This window comes from Dama dama, chromosome 17, assembly GCF_033118175.1.
Source record: "Dama dama isolate Ldn47 chromosome 17, ASM3311817v1, whole genome shotgun sequence".
Lineage (NCBI taxonomy): Eukaryota > Metazoa > Chordata > Mammalia > Artiodactyla > Cervidae > Dama > Dama dama.
In genome coordinates, this window is record NC_083697.1 from 69,828,915 (window position 1) to 69,853,734 (window position 24,820).

The 24,820-nt window shown below is 40.6% G+C and overlaps 1 protein-coding gene across 1 annotated transcript in view; it reads right to left on the reverse strand.

Moving 5' to 3' along the window:
* The window catches only part of CORIN (corin, serine peptidase), a 267,935-nt gene that overhangs the window by 82,148 nt on the left and 160,967 nt on the right, over positions 1-24,820 (reverse strand). Inside the window, exon 6 of the mRNA XM_061164691.1 lies at positions 10,999-11,112. Within this exon, the coding sequence (XP_061020674.1) occupies positions 10,999-11,112 (114 nt within the window). The remainder of the gene's footprint in view (positions 1-10,998; positions 11,113-24,820) is intronic.

The following is a 24,820-nucleotide window of genomic DNA, read 5'->3' on the forward strand; positions in this document are numbered from 1 at the left end:
ATACCCTGGAGGATGGCATGGCAACCCACTTCTAGCATTCTTGACTGGACAGGGGAGTGTGTGGCCTACAGTTTTCAGGGTTGCAGAGTCAGACATGACAGAAGCGACTGCACACATGCACCTCTTTACTCTAAACATCCCAAATTCTGTAACAATTCATTATCGAAAATCTTGGGCACTGACTAGTGAAACTGTGAGCCACATCAAAATATTATACTTGTTATTTACATGAATCATCAACTTCTGTTTCAAAGAGCACTCTTCTAAGAAGTTACTTAAATACTTTCAGAATCACACCATTTTAGAAATGGAATGTGCCTTAGAGAGCATCTGTTCAGCACCATCATTAAGAGGGCATACCCACATGCACACGCACATACAGATACAGAACCTTGTAAGTCCTTTTTTTTTTTTTTTCATTTCCCCTGGGCCAAATAATTTTCAAATGAGGACAACCATCATAAGGGAAAACATAAGGACTAAAAAGAGGTGCCAGCTTTCACCTTGGCCACACTATTTCCCCCCATTCAGCCTAGGGTGCTAACTCCCCAACCCACACCCTACTGCCAGCTGAGCTGACCACACACATACTGGCTGAGTCAAGAAAGGTTGATTGTGGTTCTCCTGCCCACTGAGCAAAGCTGGGGAATTTGTGCATCAAGATATATACATTTCCTCAGGAAATGTTAAAGATCTTTTTGATTTTTGTTTTACTTTCATCTCTCATGAGAAGTTTTGAATCAGCATGCTAGAATCAGCATTATGGGGGGATCTTCACCTTGACCATCAGTGCAGAAGTACTTACGTCACCAGAGGAGGAGGCAGTGTGAAAGGGTGATAGATTTTAAACATATGAATTAATTTTTTAAAGCAGTACACATCACTTTTTTGGATGGTAGGACTGGAGAATCAAGTACCTCTTTCAGAATCTGATTAACCTGAGAACACTTAAAATATTTCCAAGGTCCATTCTGGGATCCCTGGTAATTCATACAAAAAAACCTCATTGGATGTATTTTTTAAATTAATGCTGTCACTGATTAACTTATTTCATAAATGGGGATGATTCAAACATTTTTTATAATTCCTCATTATTCATACAGATTACTCAACTTTCCACTACTACGACTTTCTTGGTTAGAAGCCATTCTCAGACGTTAGATACAAAATTAGCTGCATTTGGAAAACAACTTGTTACCTCCCTAAGGTCTGTGTAATTAGTAAACACAGAAAACCTTAACCAGAGGCACTGCACACCCAGAAATACATGGCAAACAGCAAAGATCACAGTGCCTCCTTATATTGGAGAATAAATGTTTATTTCAACTGAAAAGAGATGCTATAAGTGCAATTTGGGGCCAACAGATCAAAACTTACAGAAGCTGCTTGCTGTGCGTTTCTTGCTCAATACAACCATAATTTTGCATAACATAAGGTGGGTATTTTTCTAGATACAGATCTTTTTTTTCTGAATGAGAGTTTTGATACAAAATGCTACTTCTGAAGTTCTTGCATGTTAATAGTTATTTCAGTCCGGCATCTTGCACTATTAACTTTTATCCCTCAAAATTGTCATTAAATGAAAAGAGACAGCTAAGGAACAGAAAATCTTTTTCTCAAGAGCTTCATTCAATTTGCTCAGTCTCTTGAGTCTGTAAACATAATCATGTTGCCTCAACTCAGGATTCAAGTAGGGATGCTCAGTTTCCACCCAGAAACAGCCTTGTTTTGAGATGACCAAGAGGTTAACCAGTTTGCCCAGAGTTTCCCAGCTTGTTACAGTGACCTGGGCTCCTTGATGTCCTGAGGGTTCTCAGCTATTGACGTCTAGCTCCAAAGCAGGATTTCTCAGCTGCAGCACTGTGGACCCTTGGGGCTGGGTGACTGTGGTGGGAGCTGTCCCATGCGCTGCATGTTCAGCAACAACCCCAACCATGGCCCAGTAAAGGCCAGTAGCGTCCCCTAAATGTCCCCAGCAGCCCAATCAAACAGGCCTCCAGACACTGCAAACATCTAGGGGGTATTGCCTCTGACAGAGAGCTACTGTGCTGGAATGTCCAACCATCACTTTATTCCAAGGCCAGTTTTAATCCTGTCTTTCCCATTGGCTCTCTCATGCCAATCGGGTAACCAGTGATCTGTGCTCTTCTCTCTCACAAGATCTTTCTGTTTACACCATCTTCTGCTTTGCCATACCTATTATACTGGGCTTCCCAGGCAGCACGAGTAGTAAAGAACCAGCCTACCAATGCAGAAGACATAAGAGACATGGGTTCAATCCCTGGATTGGGAAGATCCCCTGGAGAAGGGCACGGCAACCCACGCCAGTATTCTTGCCTAGAGAATCCCATAGACAGAGCAGCCTGGTGGACTACAGTCCATAGAGTGACAAAGAGTCAGACACAACTGAAGTGACTGAGCATGCATATCTATTACATTGTTCTAAAACATATTTAATTATCTCTGTGTTTATGTTATGATCTCTATGTCATTTCCCTGATTAGACTAAAAGGCTCATGAAGCAAAAAATCATGTCTTAACAGTCTTTATATTTACTAGGTATCTAGAACAGGCTTCACACATAGCAGGAATTCAAGACTATTCAATAATTTTATTGATCCCATATCATCAGATGGCCTCAAATCAGGAGTGAATTTTCCAGACATCTGAAACTTCTTCCATCAGGGTAGAATGAAATATTTTTATTTTTATTAATTTGGTTGAAATCTTTCTAGTATTTATTTGCTCCCCTGTCTTAAAAAATATAGTAGCTACAGTCATTTTTGATGATTCAGAAACATTATTTGGAATATCAGTTTTTATTCTGTGCTACTTGGGTGGCCTCCTATACAAGATAGCTTCATGTGGTGCTGCTTTTAAAATCATTGTGCATATTGTAGTATTTCTGTCTTGTCCACAATGTATCACCTGACCTTTGGTGGGGCAGGAGTGGGAGGGATGTTGGAAGGACGGCATGGAGAATAAGATAACAACCACAGTCACAACCATAAATCCTAATGCTTTTTGAGAATTACTTCATGCCAGGCACTGGTCTCTGTGCTTGACATCTAGTGATTCATTATTCTGCTCAACAATTCTAGAGATACTTAGTATAATAATATTATTTATTGTCTCCATTTCACTGATGAGGACACTAAGACCCAGAGAGATTGGGTACCTTGCCATATTTAGAGAGGCAGGAAATGATAAAGAAGAGATAGGAGGGGCTTCCCTGGTGGCTCAATGGTAAAGAATTTGCCTGCCAGTGCAGGAGACACGGGTTCAATCCCTAGTCCTCAAAGATTCCACATGCCTCGGAGCAACCATGCATCACAACAGTTGAGCCTGTGCTCTGGAGCCTGGGAACTGCACCTACTGAGCCCACACACCACAGCTGCCGAAGCTTGCACGCCCTAGAACCCATGCTCCACAATAAGAGAAGCCACGCACTGCAACTAGACAGCAATTCCCGTTTGCCACAATTAGAGAGAAGCCGCACAGCAAGGAAGCCAGCACAGCCAAATAGAAAGCAAGCAGGAAAGAAAGAAACAGGAACCCAGGCAGCCTGACTCAAGACCTCGTACTATTAATCTGTGTGATAATTAGTATAACTAATTATGCTAACTGGTGTATTTAGTTAACTCAGTATAATTAGTCTACCACAGTACACAAAAATAAATGGGGTAACAACCAACGTTACCCCAAATTCAGAGTGAATGACTCCTGAAATTATTTGACATTGGCTTGCATGGCACAAAGTATGGGGACTTTATGGCGGTTCTTTTCCCTGTGACAACCCTTTTCCTGAGGCTTTTTCATTTGCTAAGCACCTGCTGCATATCAGATGCTGTTCTAGGGCTGGTTACAGAATCAAAAGATGATAGAATATTAGCAAAAAAAGAGACCCCAGACACCCTCTAGTGCAGGGGTTTCAAACCTGACTGCACTAGAATCACTGGCAGAGTCTTACAAAGGGACTGCTGCCCGGGCACAGACTGCCCGGCCCCCTCCAGACTGACAGAGCTGGAATTTCTGCAAGTGGGGCTTCCTGGAGATGCTATTGTGCTGCCAGTCTTGATGACAAGGAGAACCAGGCAGTGAGATATAGCCTATTTCAAGTCACAGAACTCGAAATTTAAAAAACACTTCCTAATTTTCAAAAATCTTTTCTCTAGACCACTAAAATTCTTCTCAGTGGTTGGATACCTGTCCATTTTACCAATACTTAAGGAAGAGACTGGAGAAGGAAATGGCAACCCACTCCAGTGTTCTTGCCTGGAGAATCCCAGGGACGGGGGAGCCTGGTGGGCTGCCGTCTATGGGGTCACACAGAGTCGGACACGACTGAAGCGACTTAGCAGCAGCAGCAAGGAAGAGACAGGGCTTCCCTGGTGCCTCAGACAGTAAAGAATCCACCTGCAATGCAGGAGACCTGAGTTTGATCCCTGGGTCAGGAAGATCCCCTGGAGAAGGGAATGGCAACTCACTCCAGTGTTCTTGCTTGAAGAATTCCATGGACAGAGGAGCCTGGTGGGCTACAGTCCACAGGGCTGCAAAGAGTTGGACACGACTGAACGACTAACACACACAAGGAAGAGATCAAGAAACACAACAGAATGAGTTGGGAGGAGGTCAGGAAGCAGTCCCAGATACCCGGTGAGCCACAGTTATAGACAATTATCTCCCTCAACATAACTGAGCACCCAAACTAAACATTTTCCTGTCATATGAATGATAGGAGCACAATCATTCACCAAATTTGCACTTTCTGGACACTGGCAAGTCAAAGGCAGCACAATTAAGAGAAAATAATTTGATTTGGACCCATTCAGGAGTGGGTTCAAATCTGGCACTTTGAACCACTGGCAAATTATTTCATTGTCATAAGTTCCACCTCTGTACCTGAACAAAAAGGAATAATACTTCCTTTGCTGAAAATTAAATCACATCATGTAGGTAAATGCTTCTAGCACAGTTGATTTGAGAACTCACGCAAACAGCAAATCCCTTCCCTTCCTTCCTTGGAAGTCAGTCTTCCTTCTGTACCTGTGAGAGCCCTCAGAACATGGTAAATCTTTGAGCTCCAACTGGGAGTGTCCAGCCAAACCTCCTTCTCCCCTCGGGAGTATGTGTGGGCTGCATTCTAGCTCTGATCCATGCCCTAAGTCAGACTTGACACTATTCCTGCACTTCAGCACGGTGACAACAGCAGGGTGGTCCCTTCCGTGAACACACACGCTGCAATGCCACAGGCCCTGGCATGCTAAATTGCAGAGGCAGATGTCCTTGTAAGGTCAGCAACAACTGCATGCGAAGCTTTCAGTGTCTAAGCATTTTCATGAACAAGTATTCTGAAGGGATGTATTTCCTCAACGAACCAAGCCAAATGGTTTTTGAAGTATGTTCATGAGGAAGAAAAGCCCGTATCTTCCTTAATAAACTCTTCCACTCCTGGGATATTGCTGACTACCTTACAGAATAATAATAATACCTTCTTTGTTCAGTGACTGGTAAAATTTACTCTTTCAATTTCAACAAATGCAGCAGAAAGCTCCTCTTACTGTTTAGAGTGTTACGTTCCATGCAATGGAAGATGAAGCCAGTGTTGGCCTACCTCAGAGGTAGAGGTAGAATTTGAATATGACACAACATGGGCCATAATTAGGGGATAAACAAGAGATTCACTGTAACTCCCATTATTGTATATAATTCTATAGAACCACTTAAAATCCCTACTGTAGGTGCTTTGTATAATATTTGCTCCCAAATCCATAGCAATATTCCCTAATATAAGTATGTGCTCAGACACTCAGTGGTGTCCGACTCTTTGCAACCCCATGGACTGTAGCCTGCCAGGCTCCTCTGCCATGGGATTCTCCCAGCAAGAATACTGGAGTGGGTGGCCATGCCCTCCTCCAGGGGATCATCTCAGGGATTGAATCCACGTCTCTTAAGTCTCCTGTACAGGCAGGTGGGTTCTTTACCACTAGTATTACCTGGGAAGCCCAATGTAAATATACATCCCATAAAAAAATGTTTTTCATGTACAATCATGTACTATAGGTTTTTCTGAAGAGAGAATTCCAAGTTATAAAACCAAATATCTTAGTGAAAACATTTCTAACAAAATATGAGCAACATAACTGAAATTCTATAGGATGCTAGATATTATATAAAATAAATAAATGAATAAATAAATGTGAGGTCATATGTAAACAAATAATTTTGAGGAAATACCAAATTAAGATAAAATTAATTTTTTTAAATCAACTGGGATTTATCAGAAACTTTAATGAGCAAATATGTATTGTAACTCTCTAGGAAATAAATCAGGGCTTCCCAGGTGGCTCAGTGGTAAACGAATCCCCCTGCCAGTGCAGGAGTTGCAGGACACATGGGTTCAATCCCTGGATCAGGAAGATCCCCTGAAGGAGGAAATGGCAACCCACTCTTGCCTGGAAAATCCCATGGACAGAGGAGCCTGGTGGGTTACAGCCCATGGGGTTGCAAAGAGTCAGACACCACTGAGTGTCTGAGCACATACTTATATTAGGGAATATTGCTATGGATTTGGGAGCAAATATTATACAAAGCACCTACAGTAGGGAGGTCCTACTTCTTTGTGAAGAGTTGGACATGACTGAAACAACTGAGATCTGACAGACATCATTTCTCAAGCTTTTTTCCCAGGCATTTTGCAAGACTCAGGTACTATGGAATACCAGTTTGGGAAATACTGACCTTAACTAAATATTACCACAACATACTGTCTTTCAAAAGTTATGACAAATAAATGTCCTAGAAGCCTTCATATGGAAGAAGAGTTGGCCCGCCTGGTAAACACACCAGAGGAATCTTTCAATTGAGGTGAGCAATTGAGAGAGCTCTTATAAAGCTGTGGCAACTCCTACAGGAAGGAAAACACAGCTTTTCCCATAGTAACAATTGCTGGTCATATAACCATTAAAAAGCAATTAAAAAAAAAAGCAATTCAAACACCATTGTATATGGGCTTGTTTTGGAGGCAGATCCTGCAATGTATTCTTGAGGCTAATTTTTCCATTTTATCTGTTGCATAATTGCAAACCAATTTGAGATCTGAATATATATTTGATGTGGACTGAAAGACTGTGTCCTCTCAAAATTTATAGGTTTGAAACCGTATACAAGCCCTGTGCCCTTGTCTTTGTCTGACTCAAGAGTTAATGACTAAAAAATGTGAAGATGTAGAAACAAAGAACACCTGTTGGGCTGGGGAACCAGTAACAATTTAGACCACAATTCTGTCACATAACAGAATCACCAAACTCCCAGTTCCCTGAATGATACAGATAAATGCCTGACACACACTCATAAGTTGTTTTTACAGGAAGCAGACTCCCTCCAGATGAAAACTGCTGACCACAAGAACATAGACTCTAGACTGGTTGAAACCAGAAGGCTGATAATGCTTGAAACTTCACCTGATGCCAACGAATCTAAGACGTATCCATGAGCTGATCATGTCCTGAACACTATAAAACTCCTCACTACCCCCTCCAGGGTGGGTCACACAGTTCAGGGCACTAGTGCACTGAGGCCCCCTTTGCCTGGCAAAGCAATTAAAGCTGCTCTTTTCTATTTTACCCAAAGTCTGTCTCTGTGTTTCTATTCTGTACCAGTGAACAGAGGCTGAGTTTCAGCAGCATGTTGAAGCTTTAATCCCCAACATGATGGATAAGGCCTGTGAAGCAGTGATAAAGATCAGAATTTGATATCCATTTATGATAAAAACCCTCCAGAAAGCAGGAATAGAAGGAACATACCTCAACATAGTAAAAGCTATATATGACGAACCCACAGCAAACATTATCCTCAATGGTGAAAAATTGAAAGCATTTACCCTAAACTCAGGAACAAGACATGGGTGCCCACTCTCACCACTACTATTCAACATAGTTTTGGAAGTTTTGGCCACAGCAATGAGAGCAGAAAAAGAAATAAAAGGAATCCAGATTGGAAAAAGAAGAAGTAAAACTCTCACTGTTTGCAGATGACATGATCCTCTACATAGAAAACCCTAAAGACTCCACCAGAAAATTACTAGAGCTAATCAATGAATATAGTAAAGTTGCAGGATATAAAATCAACACACAGAAAGCCCTTGCATTCCTATACACTAACAATGAGAAAACAGAAAGAGAAATTAAGGAAATAATTTCATTCACCATTGCAACGAAAAGAATAAAATACTTAGGAATATATCTACCTAAAGAAACAAAAGACCTATACATAGAAAACCATAAAAGAGTGGTGAAAGAAATCAAAGAGGACACAAATAGATGTAGAAATAAACCGTGTTCATGGATCGGAAGAATCATTTTAGTGAAAATGGGTATACTGCCCAAAGCAATCTATAGATTCAATGCAATCCCTATCAAGCTACCAACGGTATTTTTCAGAGAACTATAACAAATAATGTCACAATTTGTATGGAAATACAAAAAACGTTGAATATCCAAAGCGATCTTGAGAAAGAAGAATGGAACTGGAGGAATCAACCTGCCTGACTTCAGTCTCTACTACAAAGCCACAGTCATCAAGACAGTATGGTACTGGCACAAAGACAGAAATATAGATCAATGGAACAGAATAGAAAGCCTAGAGATAAATCCACGCCCCTATGGACACCTTATCTTCAACAAAGGAGGCAAGAATATACAATGGAAAAAAGACAATCTCTTTAACAAGTGGTGCTGGGAAAACTGGTCAACCACTTGTAAAAGAATGAAACTAGAACACTTTCAAACACCATACACAAAAATAAACTCAAAATGTAAGACCAGAAACTATAAAACTTCTAGAGGAAAACATAGGCAAAACACTCTCTGACATAAATCACAGCAGGATCCTCTACGACCCACTTCTCAGAATATTGGAAATAAAAGCAAAAATAAACAAATGGGACCTAATTAAAATTAAAAGCTTCTGCACAACAAAGGAAACTATAAGCAAGGTGAAAAGACAGCCTTCAGAATAGGAGAAAATAATAGCAAATGAAGCAACAGACAAAGAATTAATCTGAAAAATATACAAGAAACTCCTGTGGCTCAATTCCAGAAAAATAAATGACCCAATCAAAGAATGTGCCAAAGAACTAAACAGACATTTCTCCAAAGAAGACATACAGATGGCTAACAAACACATGAAAAGATGCTCAACATCACTCATTATCAGATAAATGCAAATCAAAACCATAATGAGGTACCATTTCACGCCAGTCAGAATGGCTGCTATCCAAAAGTCTACAAGCAATAAATGCTGGAGAGGGTGTGGAGAAAAGGGAACCCTTTTACACTGTTGGTGGGAATGCAAACTAGTACAGCCACTATGGAGAACAGTGTGGAGATTCCTTAAAAAACTGGAAATAGAACTGCCATATGACCCAGCAATCGCACTGCTGGGCATACACACTGAGGAAACCAGAACTGAAAGAGACACGTGCACCTCAATGTTCATTGCAGCACTGTTTATAATAGCCAGGACACGGAAGCAACCTAGATGTCCATCAGCAGATGAATGGATAAGAAAGCTGTGGTACATATACACAAAGGAATATTACTCAGCCATTAAAAAGAATACACTTGAATCAGTTCTAATGAGGTGGATGAAACTGGAGCCTACTATACAGAGTGAAGTAAGTCAGAAAGAAAAACACCAATACAGTATACTAGTGCATGTATATGGAATTTAGAAAGATGGTAATGATAACCCTGTATGCTAGACAGCAAAACAGACACAGATGCATAGAACAGTCTTTTTGACTCTGTGGGAGAGGGCGAGGGTGGGATGGTTTGGGAGAATGGCATTGAAACATGTATATTATCATATGTGAAACAAATCGCCAGTCCAGTTTCGATGCATGAGACAGGGTGCTCAGGGTTGGTGCACTGGGAAGACCCAGAGGGATGGGATTGGGGAGGGAAGTGGGAGGGGGGTTCAGGATGGGGAACGCATGTACACCCATGGCTGATTCATGTGAATGTATGGCAAAACCAATACAATATTGTAAAGTAAAAAAAAAAAAAAAACGATCAGAAGGGTGGGACCCTAGTTCAACTGAGCTGATACCCTTATAAGAAGAGGAAGAGACACATGAGAGCTCTCTCCTCCCTACCTCCTCCCTCCTCTTCTCTTCTCCCCATCTCTTGCTTTCCCCCCAAAGAGGTTATTTGAGTACACAGGCACATGGCAGTTACCTGCAAGCCAGGAACAGAACTCTCATTAGAAACTGAACCCTATCAGACCTTGATCTTGGACTTTTCAGCCTCCAGAACTGTCAGAAAATGCATTTCGGTTGTTTAAGTCTCAGCCTGTGGTATTTTGTAAGGCAGCTCAAGCAAACAAATACAGTATTGGACAAACCACCGTTTTTCATCAAAACGAGTAACCAAATCAATGATAAGAAAGTGGAGGATGTTTAAAGGCTGAATCTACCGATCCACAGATGCAGAACAGTTGGCTCATGCCTTGCCTCTCTCCAGGCTGAGAGGAAGCATAAACAAATAAGACATTTTGCGTCTTCTGTTTCACAAATGTTAAAAATCATGAGGGTAAAAAATTTCCTATTAAAAATATCCTTCTTTAAAAAAAAAGTTGACCTTTATACTCTTAGAACTTTAAAAACAAAAACAAAAATCCTCACCCAAAGAAAATAAATGAAAAGCCTTTTTCCAATTTTAAGATACTTAAAGGAAAAACACTCTGAGCCTGACCTGTTCCAAAGCACATCTAGCTGTCAAGTTCCTAATGGAATCAGGCTTTTGAAAGGTGTACAAACATGAAGCTATCGTGTGGGGTGGGGGAAGATAAACATTTGCTCACTAAAGAAAAGCAAACTAACAGCAGTCCACCCAAGCGCGGCTGGTTGTCAGGACCAGACAACGGAATGCTCTGGTTTCCAGGCCCCTGAACAGAATCCACGTCCCGCAGACAACCCCCATCCCGCCTGTCACATACTGCAGTGAGCCTCGTCACTCCAGTCGTCGCAGTCATTGTAGCCGTTACACTGCAGTTTCCTGGGGATGCAGATGCCACTGGTGCACAGAAAGCTCTCGCCCCCTCTGCAGAGCACTAAAAAAAAAAAAAAAAGGGAGAGAGGCAGAAAAGCAAAGTCAAAATAAATATGAGGGTTTTTTTTAAATTAGGAGAAACAAAGAACAGAAAGAAAACCTTCTCTGGCTGTTCAACAGAAGTGTTTCCCAACTCTCTCAGCTTCATTGTCACCAATTCCTCTCTGGCTTTCCAGAACACTAATTGTAAAATTACGTGGGAAGAATACAAAGTGTTTGCCTGAGAAAAGTGAAAGGAAATTCACCAGTGGGCTTTGGAGAGCAGCCTCGTCCACTGCACAACTTACGTGCGGAAAGATACCAAATGGGAGTATTTTTTTAATAACCGAAAACTATTTCGAAATGAAATTTATTGAACAAACATTTAAAATCCTTCTACAACACTCAATGTCATGCAAAGAAACTTAGCTACAAATAGGCAGTTGATATGTGCTTGAACACAGGCATAGAGACCCTATGCCTTGTATTGAAATATATTTATTTACTTGCTTTAATAAAAATGCCAGTTAAAAATGTTAGAGTCTATTTTGGCATAAGGAATGTGAAACAACATTAGCTAATAATATTTTCTTTCTTTTCTTTTCCTTAACACGGTTGCACTTTGGTATTCTTTGCTTTAAGTATTATGTTCTTTTTCTTCTCAAAATTCAACAAATATGCAATTATTTCAAAATTACATTAGACAAAAAGTGTGGGAGAAGAAGCTAGAAAGATTTTTCTAAGGGAGCCCATTACTCAAAGCACAAATTAATTCAACAAAATGGGTGTTAAAATACACTTCAATATTTGGCAATTTGCATCAAATGCCTTTTAAATGTGTATAACCTTTGACCCAGCAATCTTATTTCTTGGCCTTCATACAAAGTAAATCATTATGAATAAGTCCAAGTTTTTACATTTAAGGGTATTAATACCATCGAAAACTGTGAAATAACAGCTATGCAATAATAGAAGATTGGTTACATAAATTTTAGTGCTACATAATAAGGGATACCATTACAGCCATTGAAAATTATATTGCAAAAAATAATGACCTGGGCAAAAGTTCAAGATAATTTAAGTGTAAAAACACCATCTGGTTCTAAAAAAGAGTAATACGATTTGGCCTAGAAAGAAGTACTAACATATCTAAGGTTACTATGATTATCTCTAGTATTGAAAGTAATTTTTATTTTCTCCATTGTACTTTACTCTGTATTTTACAAATGTTCTTAAAATGATCATTTCTTATGTTTATAATCAGAGAAAAACTCAACTTATTTTCATGAGCTCCCAATTCAGAGTAATGGTAAAATAAATATAAGCCTCCAAAATATTTTTCTCTCCCTTCCACAAAAGTTAGCAGGATCAGCCTATGGTCATCTGCCTGGCCACTGTCACCATTCCCTGAACTGTGTATTCCTTGATGAGATGAACCTCGTAGTCTAACTAAAGGGAAATAGGAAATATGGAACATTTAACTCAGAAACTGAAATACAGAAAACTTCAGACAGAACATTCCAGGCAGTCAGGTCCAAGACGTTCACATGTTCCACATTCCCCAGCAGAGTGGTTGGCACTCAGGAGGTTCTTAACTAAAGGGAAAAACTCACTTCCATCTCAATGGAGCACAATATATTGCCACAAGGCAAAGGAAAAATGCAATTAATGGATTATATTGCAATGCTATCAAGGAATCAGAGTTTCAATTTGTTGAACATTAAGTAAAAGTGCAAGTGTGTTAGTCGCTCAGTTATATACGACACTTTGCAGCCCCATGGGGTATAGCCTGCCAGGCTCCTCCATTCATGGAATTCTCTAAGCAAGAATACTGGAGTGGGTTGCCATTCCCTTCTCAGAGAATCTTCCTGACCCAAGGATCAAATCTGGGTCTCCTCCATTGCAGGCAGATTCTTTACTATCTGAGTCACCAGGGAAGCCCTGCTGAACATCAAGTTTGAACTTAAGCCCTGTTGAACCAGTCAGTTTGGTATGTTTTGTATGATGGTAATTCATATGTAACCTTCACAATATCAACAATGAAAATCTGGATTTCCATTATATCTCATGATTTCTGAATCAATACAAATGACATCTATGGATTTCAACTGCCAAGACATGCAACAAGCTTAAGTTTTATAGAGTCTTAGAGTTGGAGAAGGGAACAACAGAGGATGAGATGGTTAGATGGTATCACTGACTTAATGGACTTGAGTTTGGGTGAACTCTGGGAGTTGGTGATGGACAGGGAGGCCTGGCATGCTATGGTTCATGGGGTTGCAAAGAGTCAGACACGACTGAGCAACTGAACTGAAGTGAACTGAGAGGACTCAGCCCAGAATTGCAGTACTCTAGCTACAGACAGAAACTCCTCAAGACCATGCAGGAAACCAGATATGAAATGAAAAACCATAACAGTAAAGATATTACTGGCCAGTCTACACAATAGCCTCTCTCTAGGGTTAAGAGAAAGTTTTCAAGGAGTAAGTGTGCATCCTATTATGAGATTGTTTCTGTACTACGCTAGAAAGTGCTGAAATTCCATCTGTCTGCATTTCAGCAGCTGCAACCCCTCAGAAGAATGACTGCATTCCCTGCATTATGGTTTGATGATTCCTTGGGAAATGTGGCTCAAAGTTCAACATTAAATAGCACCTAACATCTCAGCTTCATCTTTAAGACCCCATATGTTTTACTCCAATAAAGCCATTCTTGTGTAAGGTTCTATAAAATCTGGATCAAATTTAAAACATGGCATTGCTGACATGTTTTGATTACTGATATCCCGTGTCTTTGCTGATTCAGCAGAAACTGATTTCTTTTGTGTGGTTTCTCAGTTGGAGAAGTGGCAGTCCGTGGTTTTAAGACACTGAAAATTGTTTCTTTATTCTTATTCTCCCTTTGCAAGCCCTTTGGATGTTCACAGCTTCATTAATCAATATTCTTTGTACAGTTAGGATAGCTTTGTACATTCTCTTTCTGTTTGATGTTTTCTTAACATGTATTCAGAATCTTCACTTTTGTGTAAAACTGTTTGTATTTGTGTAAAACAGTTCAACTTGCAAAACATTTCAGACACATCTCATTTAGAAGTTCCAAAGAGCTCCATAAACTACACAAGTAGGAATTCTATCACAACTTCCTCAGGGTAAGTGGTAGTTTACAAACAGAGAAACTAGAGCATTGTGTGGTTAAGACTGCAATGCCCAAAGCCATGGGGCTAAGAACACATTAGAACTCCCAAGTCCGGGCTCGGCCCAGTCCTTCACGCCACGGCCACTTTGTGCACAGTTGATAGGCACTCAGTTCAAGGGTACCCAGTTCAGGCAAAAACTCAAACCAGCCTTTTTCTTTCTAAACAGAAGATAAATATCTGTCCTTCAGGTAAACTACACCAGATGAGATGACATTCTTTGTGAGCTCTCAATTTTTGGAAAATACCCTGAGAGAGCTCTTAACATGTTTTTGGAGAGATTTTTCAACCGTAAATGTCACTGTCTTATAACAATCATCTTCCAATAGCCTTTAGACTGAGTCCTTAAGATGACAAAGGGATATTCCCAGAGGTGAAGTCATGCTATCCAATCTTAACATCATTTTCATTAACATCTATAATTTTACAGTGTATAAATTGGACTTTAGATCAATGGCAGGTTGATCAATGGCAGGTTCATTCATTGATTCAGAAAATATTTACTACCTCCTATGTGCTAAGCATTACTCTAGCAGTAATGCCAGATACAGCAGTAAAGAAAACAAAACAATTTCACCTTCATGTAGCATGTATTCTACTGACCATCATCTAATAAAGAAATTTTACTAACTAAAGATGCTTCATCACCAAAATCACTTCCATTTACACATATGACAATTAATATTGATACACTAATAGCAGAATACAACGATATATTGTTTAAGATACTAGTTTACATATCCTAATGAAGAGGACAATTATGACTCACTTGGACTTCAGAATTTCATGGATTCTGAAGAGTATATACCCCTGAGGATGATCAGCTCTTTTTAATATTTTTGCTTCTGATAACAAACTGCTGAAATAACACCTATAACCTGAAACAAACTTCAGATTTTCTGCAATTGCTTCCAGCCCTCTCAGATCTCTCTGTCTGTAATACAGCATGTATATCGGCAAATCCTCTCATTACTTTGCTTTTAGAGTCTTTTCTCAGGAATTACTCACTGGTCTCACTGCATAGTATCCTCATTCACCATGCCTTTGAGTCCTTGATTAAAGCCTAAGGCTCAAGTTCAACTCTACCTCTGAAAAGAAAAACAAGCTGGCACGCAACAGCAGCACCACCCGAGCCCGTCCTGACCGAGAGCTTGTCAGCCCTGCATCTCATATGCCGCTCAAATTAAGTTACTACCAACCACGTTGCGCTTAGCTTTTACAAAGCTGTTTGACTGTATGAAAAAGAATGAGGTGATGTAAGAACACTTCTTGGGGAAAGCACTGCATTTCCTGTAACAGGTTGATGACAGGAGCGGGGTGAAAGGTAAGAGCTGAGAGCTGTTGTTGTTTAGTCACTAAGTCGCGTCCCACTCTCTGTGGCCCCATGGACTGTAGCCCGCCAGCTTCCTCTGTCCATATGATTTCCCAACCAAGAATACTGGGGTGGGTTGCCATTTCCTTCCCTAGGGCATCTTTCCAACCCAGGGACAGAAGCCCAAGAGGTGAGAAAGGAGAGAGGAAATCCAAGTGGGTGCTGAATAATGAACTTTGTCTTTACTCTGCCTTCTAAGTCATATGAACTGGAAGGCCCTTCCTTTTGTTAGATGCTACAGTCCATGGGGTCTTAAAGAGTCAGACATGATTGAGCAATTCACACTTCTACTTTCAAGACATCTAGAGTAGGCTTAAAGCTCAACATTCAGAAAACTAAGATCATGGCATCTGGTCCCATCACTTCATGAGAAATAGATGGGGAAACAGTGGAAACAGTGTCAGACTTCATTTTTTGGGCTCCAAAATCACAGCAGATGGTGATTGCAGCCATGAAATTAAAAGATGCTTACTCCTTGGAAGGAAAGTTATGACCAACTTAGACAGCATATTAAAAAGCAGAGACATTACTTTGCCAACAAAGGTCTGTCTAGTTAAGGCTATGGTTTGTCAAGTGGTCATGTATGGATGTGAGAGTTGGATGGTAAAGAAAGCTGAGCGCCAAAGAATTGATGATTTTGAACCGTGGTGTTGGAGAAGACTCTTGAGAGTCCCTTGGACTGCAAGGAGATCCAACCAGTCCATCCTGAAGGAGATCAGTCCTGGTGTTCACTGGAAGGTCTGACACTGAAGCTGAAACTCCAATACTTTGGCCACCTCGTACAAAGAGCTGACTCACTGGAAAAGACCCTGATGCTGGGAGAGATTGGGGGCAGGAGGAGAAGGGGACGACAAAGGATGAGATGCCTGGATGGCATCACTGACTCGATGGACATGAGTTTGAGTAAACTCCTGGAGCTGGTGATGGACGGGGAGGCCTGGAGTGCTGCAGTTCATGGGGTCACAAAGAGTCGGACATGACTGAGTGACTGAACTGAACTGAGAGTAGGTATAGATGGATTACAGAAAGCTCTGTATGAAAAGAATGAAATCCCCATAGAGAGAGAGGAGCCAGTGATGTCGAGCAATGTCTTGGGGGAGAGAAAGAGAGATTAAAAAATTGGTTGAATCTCCCTGAGGTACAGTGTAGAGAAGACCCTTTGGAAAACAGAAATATCTAAAGGGACATTTCAAGTTGTCGATGGGAGGTGTAATCACTTCCCCCACTGCCATTGGAATTGACAAGGATTATGTTGCTTTCTAAGTTTTTTCCACTCATTTATTTAACCAATTTGGCACTCCTATAGAAGCATGAATACAGAAAGATCCCTTGCTTTGTAAAGACTATATTCTATGGAGAATATAATATCAATGAACATAATAAATAAGAAAATTATTATATATTAGGTTAGAGTATGATAAGGGCCATAAAGAAAAAAGTGTACAACAGAGAGATAGCAGATGTGGGCGTGAGGTAGGACACCCCCAAGTTAATTAGGGTTCCAGGACAGGTCTCATTGAAAGTTGACCTCTGAACAGCACCTTCAAAGACGGAGGGAGTTAATGAAATCTCAGGGGACGATTTCGTTGCGGAAGCAAAGACCGTCAGGCCAGAACACAGCTGGCAGGAACACCGAGGAGACCACGTGGCTAAGGCAGAGGCAGGAAAGGGGTGAAGCAGCAAGGGGTGAGGCAGAGAAGAAGGGATGGCGCCAACATAAGGCTCTGCAAAGCTTTTGTAGCTTAGACAATACGAGTCATTACACAGTGACTTGATGAGTGAAGAGTGGCATGATCTGACTTATGTTTTCAAGGATTCTGCTTGTTGTGCTGAAAATATTCCAGAGAAGCCACAGAAGCAGTAGGGATAACAGGTAGGAGCCTACTGGATTTAACCCAAAAAGAGATGATGGGGGCTCAGAGGGGATAACGGTGGAAAGGCCGAGACATCATTAGATGCTGGACATACTTTGAAAGTAGAACCAGCAGGGTTTTCTGGCCCATTAGATGAGAGTTGTGAGGGAAAGACAAGAGACAATGGTGTCTAAATTTCCATCCAGCCAAACAACAGGAACTGCCATCTGCTGAGAAGGGGAAGACAACTGAAGGAGCAAGACTATAGGGGAAAAAATCAGAAGCTACAATTTGGACATGTTGAGTCTTACATATCAAGTTGACACCCAAGCAGAAATGCTGAGGAGACAACTGGATATGTAAGTTTAAAGTCCAGGAAAGAGGACAAGACTACAACTATAAAAGTATGAGTCACCAGGAAATCAATTTAAAGCCAGTAATACCTGGATGAGAACATGAGGGGAATGGTTAGTGAAGAGAGAGAGGAGAGACTCGGCGAGATGGAGCAGAGAAGACAGCTGAGGTCTGAACTACTTCACGGGTAACAGCTACAGGGAAGAGGAGAAGCCAGCAGAGAGGCTGAGGAGGAGGCAGGAGGAAGCCCAGCAAGTGATGAGTTATCCCGGAAGCCAAGTAAAGGAGAAGATGTCAGAGAGGATGGAGTGGTCTGCTGCACCAGAAGGGACCTGCTGACGGGTCAGGTAAGACCAAGCTGAGCAGTGGGGACACAGGTAAGTGCAGTTCCAGTGGAGCGGTGAGAGCAAACGTCTGAGGGCATACGCTTGAGAGAGAATGAGAGGAGAGGAGTGACGCAGAATGAAAGACAACATTTTTGATCCAGAAGAGAATAAACAAATGGGGCAGTAGACTACAAGGGAAGTGGGTCAAAAAAGAAATGTGCTTTTTTAAAATTGGAGTGTTATTGTTTTACAACGCTGTTTTGGTTGGTGCTGTGCAACAGTGTGAAACAACCAAAGTATACACACATCCTTTCCTACTGAGCCTCCCTCCCACCCCGTCCCCATCCCTCCAGGTCACCACAGAGCGCTGGGCTGAGCTCCCAGTACTACGCGGCGGGTCACCACGAGATAGCTACTTTACACACGGCAGTGTGTGTACGTCAGCGCCACTTCTCAACCCTTCCTACCCTCCCCTTCCTCTGATATGTGTGCAGTCCATTCTCTATGGCTGCATCTCCATTCCTGCCCTGCAAACTAGGTTTATCAATATCATTAGAAATGTGGTTTTTAATGCTTTTGTGTGAGTACATTCTTTGCAGGCAGCATGGAGTGGTATTAAGTTCTGCCTTCAGGTTGCCACAAGTCAAATAAACTATGACCGCTCTTAAAGATACAGGAGCTCAGGGATGGAGGATCATCACCATCAGGAATATATTTATAATCTAAAAATGAAGCCTGTCTTATAGCTGCCTGTCCCTTTACCCCATCACTGCAATGTGACTTCCTCAGAAGTATCTGTCTTCTGAGGTAAGTAATCCTTATTCTCTCCTTCCTCTTCTTCATCTATTAGACACCTGTTAAATGTGGGGTACACGTGCTAGTCACTTCTAATAGCCCCATCAGGACTTATTAAACAAACCCCTATCACTTCATGACTCATATAATTGATATTAGCAGAAGATATGTATTTGTTTGCTTATACTCTCTGCTTTCTAGAATGTAAGCTCCTTGAGAGAAGGAGCTTCATCAGTTTTTCTCACTGTTGTGTACTGAGTCTAGAGTGGAATTAAATATTTGTTAAATGAAGACTGAGAATTTACAGTGCCCAGCAGGACTATATGATTGTTCCTATTTATTGGTTCTACCTGGATAAGCAATAGGTATTCTACAATTCTGTCCTTCTAACTGCTAGAGGAACAAACTGCTGGTGAAATATGAGAGTCTCTCTGTGTTTTATTTAGCAGGACACTTACTCAAACCCATGGACAAGTCTGGCTTCTGAGCAGCATCTGTTCCTATGTTAGAACAATGAGTATCAAAGGCCCTTCTACCTAAAATAATCTTCCCCACTGACCTGTGAGAGTGTGTCTAACATTCTCCCAACGCCTCCACCCACAGTACCCATTCCTCGGGCTAACATGGTGGCTTTTAGATGAACTCCAGGGTACCAAGGAAAGGGAATTTGGGGCCACATCATGGGGGAAAGAGTGTCTGAGTCACCCTCCTTCACTTCAGCCAGAGAGTTCTACCATTGCCTGGCTTATGTATTTGAGTCTGTATATAATTTCCTTTGAAATGGGTTTCTGCTGCCAAAAACAAGTTTGAAAACCCCTTCACCCTTAGGATTTTAAGTGTTCAGTTCATGTCTGAGAGAGCTTACATTTTACTTCACTCTCTTGGCGATGAATACTTAGCACTGAATTTAATTATAGACTGTTTGGTTTTTCATTTTACTTTGAAAGACGGGGACGCAAGATAAGTAACTTTCATAATGGGGTGGGTGTGGGAGGCGGGGAGTTCAGGAGAGGTCTAAAACAGGAGAAAAACAAGTGAGAGCTGAGACCTAGGGCCACAGCGAGCTCAGAGCAGCCCTGCCTGAAGGTGCAGTGGGTGCGGGTCTAACTCCTTCACACTACGGGGCAAGAAATGCTGCATCACTCTATTTTTTCTAAATCAAAGTAATACATACTTCCCCACTCAAAAAAAAGTGCAAAGAAATATTACTCAGGCATGCTTCAGGGGGCCTCTCCCTCCTTAGGTGGTATAAGGATTAAGAATAAAGGAAGGGGCTTAGCTTTAATTCCTTAGAGAACGGCTGAGGAGTTCATGATGCTGAGCCCTCATGGTAGACAGGATGCTTGTCACATCACTGCCACGCCAGGGTCACGCCGGGGCCCTGGTCCCTGACGTCAGCCTTACTGGCTGCCCCACAGGGCTGTTCCTCTCTGAGCCCTGTCCTTCTCGCCAGCAAGTGCTCACCAGTCCCTGCTACAGAAGGGACAGGCCAAAGCCCAGGCCCCTTCCAAACCGTGGGAGATGTCTCTACCCTTTCACACACTTCCACCATTATGCCTTGCCCTGGGTGATCACACAGTCTCTGCTGTCATTCTCTCCTCAAGGCTGCTCTCCCTTTTCTGAGAATGCACAGATGATAACACACACATCTATTACACAGATTTTTTTTCATTCATTGCAGAGGAAGCAAATGTTTCCATTAGTACCTTTCAACTTCTTTGTTCCAAGGTAGTATATCTTAGGTGGTCAGTAATGCCTGTTGTATAAATGCACTTAAAGAGTTTTTAACTTAGATATTCTAAAAATAGAAGTGTTCAGTTCATGTCTGAGAGAGCTTACATTTTACTTCATTCTCTTGACGATGAATACTTAGCACTGAATTTAATTATAGACTGTTTGGTTTTTCATTTTACTTTGAAAGAAGGGTTAGGGTTAGGGTTTCCTCCTTTATGATCTGCAGCAAACACCTGACTGCAAAGACAAGGTAAAACCAATCCCCTCACTACAGTCCAACTCAGTGCCTATTATATAACTTGTTTTTATTAGTGAGAAACCATCTCTGCCAAACCAATGTTCAAAGCAAGTTCAAAACAACTCCCCCAGTTAAATGTCCTTAAGACTGAGTTAGTCCTTGACTCACTTTTTTCCCCCTCTGAAATAAAGCTATGCTTTGACTGAATGGAAACTCTGCCAGCTGGCCTTCACCTTAAATTTCTGAAAATCAGAGTTAAGTATACTTATTGCCTGTCCAACAGCATGAAAGATCTATAATTCTAGAAAAAAAACAGTCATAGTAAAATTATCTAAAAATCACTAGCAGGAAACAAGAATAGATTTGTAACTGGAAGCACTCTGATGGGAGAGGGGTGGAGATAGAGTTTAGAAAGCAGCTCATGTCATCACTCAACGTCTAAGTAAAATCACAGTATAAAATAAAATTAGACAAAACCTTGCCCAGTAATCTAATTAGACAGGGGAGAAAGTAAAGAAAGAACAGACTAAAGAGCAGGAAGTCAAGCTTTATGGTCAGAGACTGGCAGAAGGAGACTGCCAAGCGGAAGTCTGAAGAAACTCTTTGAAAAGAAACCTCTATTCATTCAACAGTTAGAAAGAGAGAGAAGAGAAAGGAAAATTTTTAAAATGAGAGAAACAACTTTCAAACAGGTATTATCTAATTAAAAAAATATACAAGTTTAGTACCTCAAGTTTTAGGGTCTAAAAGTCTTAAACAGGACTCTAAGAGCCAATTTTGTTAAAAAAAAAAAAAACCCACTGGAAAATAAGATATATGACAGAACTCTGCTATTTATTATTTCCTGCAAATAAATGCAGTAACATAACTTCTAAAGAAAATAAAAAATTTCAAAACTCAATGTTTATAGTTGACTCTCCTGTCAGGAATTATTATCAGGCAGGCAGAGATTTCTAAATTCAGAGATAATTACTCCAACATTTAGAGGAGTTCTGCTTTACAAACTTGCTTTGGGAAATAAACCAACATCTAAGTATTTTTGAGGTTTTCTCCAAACATATGGCTGTCTGAAATCACATTTTGCCATTACTCATTATGAATCATAAAACTGATAATGATGGTACACCATACGCACTACCTTTGACAAATTCAAAGGTAGGATGTCTTCTCTAAAAGAGTTAATGCATGCATATAAACCTAAGAGAAATAAAGGAGATTATATATGACTTGGAAAGAAAATAACAGTTTTGTGTATGCATATAGTAGTATCTAAAATGTTATACATATTAACATTTTTCAGATCTTTATTAAATGTGTAAAATTCAGTCACAACATCTATGGAAAGACTTAGAAGAAAGATGAACATAGAAAAATAATCAGATTGAAGAGCCATCGCAGGGTATTTTTCTTAATTGTTGGGCTATACAAATTGAACTGATATCATTTTATAAGTTCATAGTCTGCAAATGTCATTTTCAGCTCAAACCAGATTTCTTTTTAATCCAAGTTTCTTTTACCTTTGTCCATTTTATGTACTGACAATCTAAAAGTTTGAATAAATTATCTATGACTTTGCAATACTGTGGGACTTAAGACCCATATACATGTTTAGAAATTCCAAAGGAACAAACTTTGAAAAAATATCTTTCAAGAACAGATTACAGGAATAAATTAGGAGATTGTTATTAACATACGCACAGTACTATAAATAAAACAGATAATTAACAAGGACCTGCAGCATGGCACAGGGAAATACACTCAATATTTTGTAAAGAAATTTAAGGGGAAAGCACCTGAAAAACTGTTTATCTATCTATCTATGTGTATATACATATATATATATATATATATATATATATATATACACACACACACACATACAGAGAGATAATGGTAAAGAATCTGCCTGTGATCCAGGGAACCTGGGTTTGATCCCTGGGTCAGGAAGATCCTCTGGAGAAGGGAATGGCAACCCACTCCAGTATTCTTGCCTAGAGAATCCCATGGACAGAGGAGCCTGGCAAACTACAATCTGTGGGGTCGCAAAGATTCAGACATGACTAAGTGATACATACTACCATAAAAAAAAAAAATATATATATATATATATATATATAAATCACTTTGCTGTACAGCTGAAACTAATACAACATTGTAAATCAACCATACTTCTATTTAAAAAGATTACAGTTCTACCTTACAGCCTAAAAATTCACTTCCAATCCCATTGAAGACTGTACCATACCACTTTCCCACCTATTCTCCATTACTGTTAATTATTGTTAATTACTGTAACAGAATATTCTAGACATTATCATTATCTCCAAGATACTGTAGGATCTATCAATCTTGCAGATCAGATCGCTAGTAGCTGGATGCAAGATTCTGAACCGCTGGGTTGAAGCTCTGCCTAAAACCCTCTCTACTCTCCATCCTCATAACTGATCATAGCAAACCTTATTCACTTGCCCCCACACAGGAGACTGTGGGAACAGCACATATTCCATCATTTGGGTCAAAGCAGAGTTGGGAAAACCTGACCCTTCAAGTTTAAACCACCCCTGATAGTCACTTCAATTCTAAATGCTATTATAATTAAAAGAAAATTGTGAGAAAATTAATTCATAAATACTCATCCTAATATCCTGATATAGATTGGGTCTACAGACAAGAAATGCAATTATTCATAATAGTGACCCTAAGGTACCAAAATAAAAGTCATTTTGTAGAAAAGTTACAAACTTGGATTTAAATAGGCTACCTGTGCTGCTTAGACCAAGTTACTTAAGTTTTCGGGGCTTCAGTTTCTTTATTTGAATACTACCTGCTTTGGAATTATCTTTGAGTATACACTAATCAGTAACAGATGTAAAGTGCCAGGCACCAAATCATGTAAAGTCCGCTGTGTTCCGCTTACTATGGCTGGGAAGTGTGTAATTTGCTTCCCAAAGACAGCCATCACAAAGTGTTTAAAAATGCCTTGTGCTTAAAGAGTTACCTGCAAATAGCTAGAGCATGTTATTCGCCAACCTTGCAGATATAATACTGCCCACTTAGACCTGGAAGTGAGGGCCATGCCATTCATTGTAACAACCAAGATAACTGGGAAAGAGCATTGTCTGAAGAGATCAACACCCATAGGAATGGAACCAATGTAACAACATTAGAATTACTAACTTTTCTTTGGCTCACAGACAAAAAAAAAAAAAGGAAGTCAATTGCTCCAGGAAAGTTGACTTTCACTGTTAAATCGTTTGTACCTTCTTAAATGATTTACACGCTGGGGGAACACAGAGGTCCCTGAACTCTCTCTCCCGTGCTTCCTCCACTTTCTCCGCGGCATGCCCGTCACAGCACAGCACTTCATAAAACCTCCCCTAGTATCCCTGGTTACCAGTATTATATATAACAAAGCCACACAGACTAAACCTGACATGGAAAAGTCAACCTTGCCTAAAACTAAATATAAGCACAATTTAATTAACTTGCATTCCAGAGTCATAGCTGCCAACTTACTGGGATGAGAAGACTTGGGTACACAGCGCCCAAGAGCTCAGAGGGAGGGGCAAACATGAACGTTTTCGCCAAAATCTTCAGATGTTCCTTTGTACCAGTAAACAGAATAATGTCTCCTGTACACAGTACAGTGACCCAGTCAGTGGTGGAGAGTGGGGAGTGGTGGAATGGGCCACGGCAGAAGAGAAGAGAAGAGAGAGGTTGAGAGAGGCTGGAGTCTCAGGAGAGACAAACAGGAACCAGAAATGAATGACAGTCCGGCAGCAAGGTCAGACCTAAGTCAATTAGACAAAGGTCTACTCTACCCCTAAAAGGAGGAAAGATGCTGCTGCAGATAATGGAAAGTCAG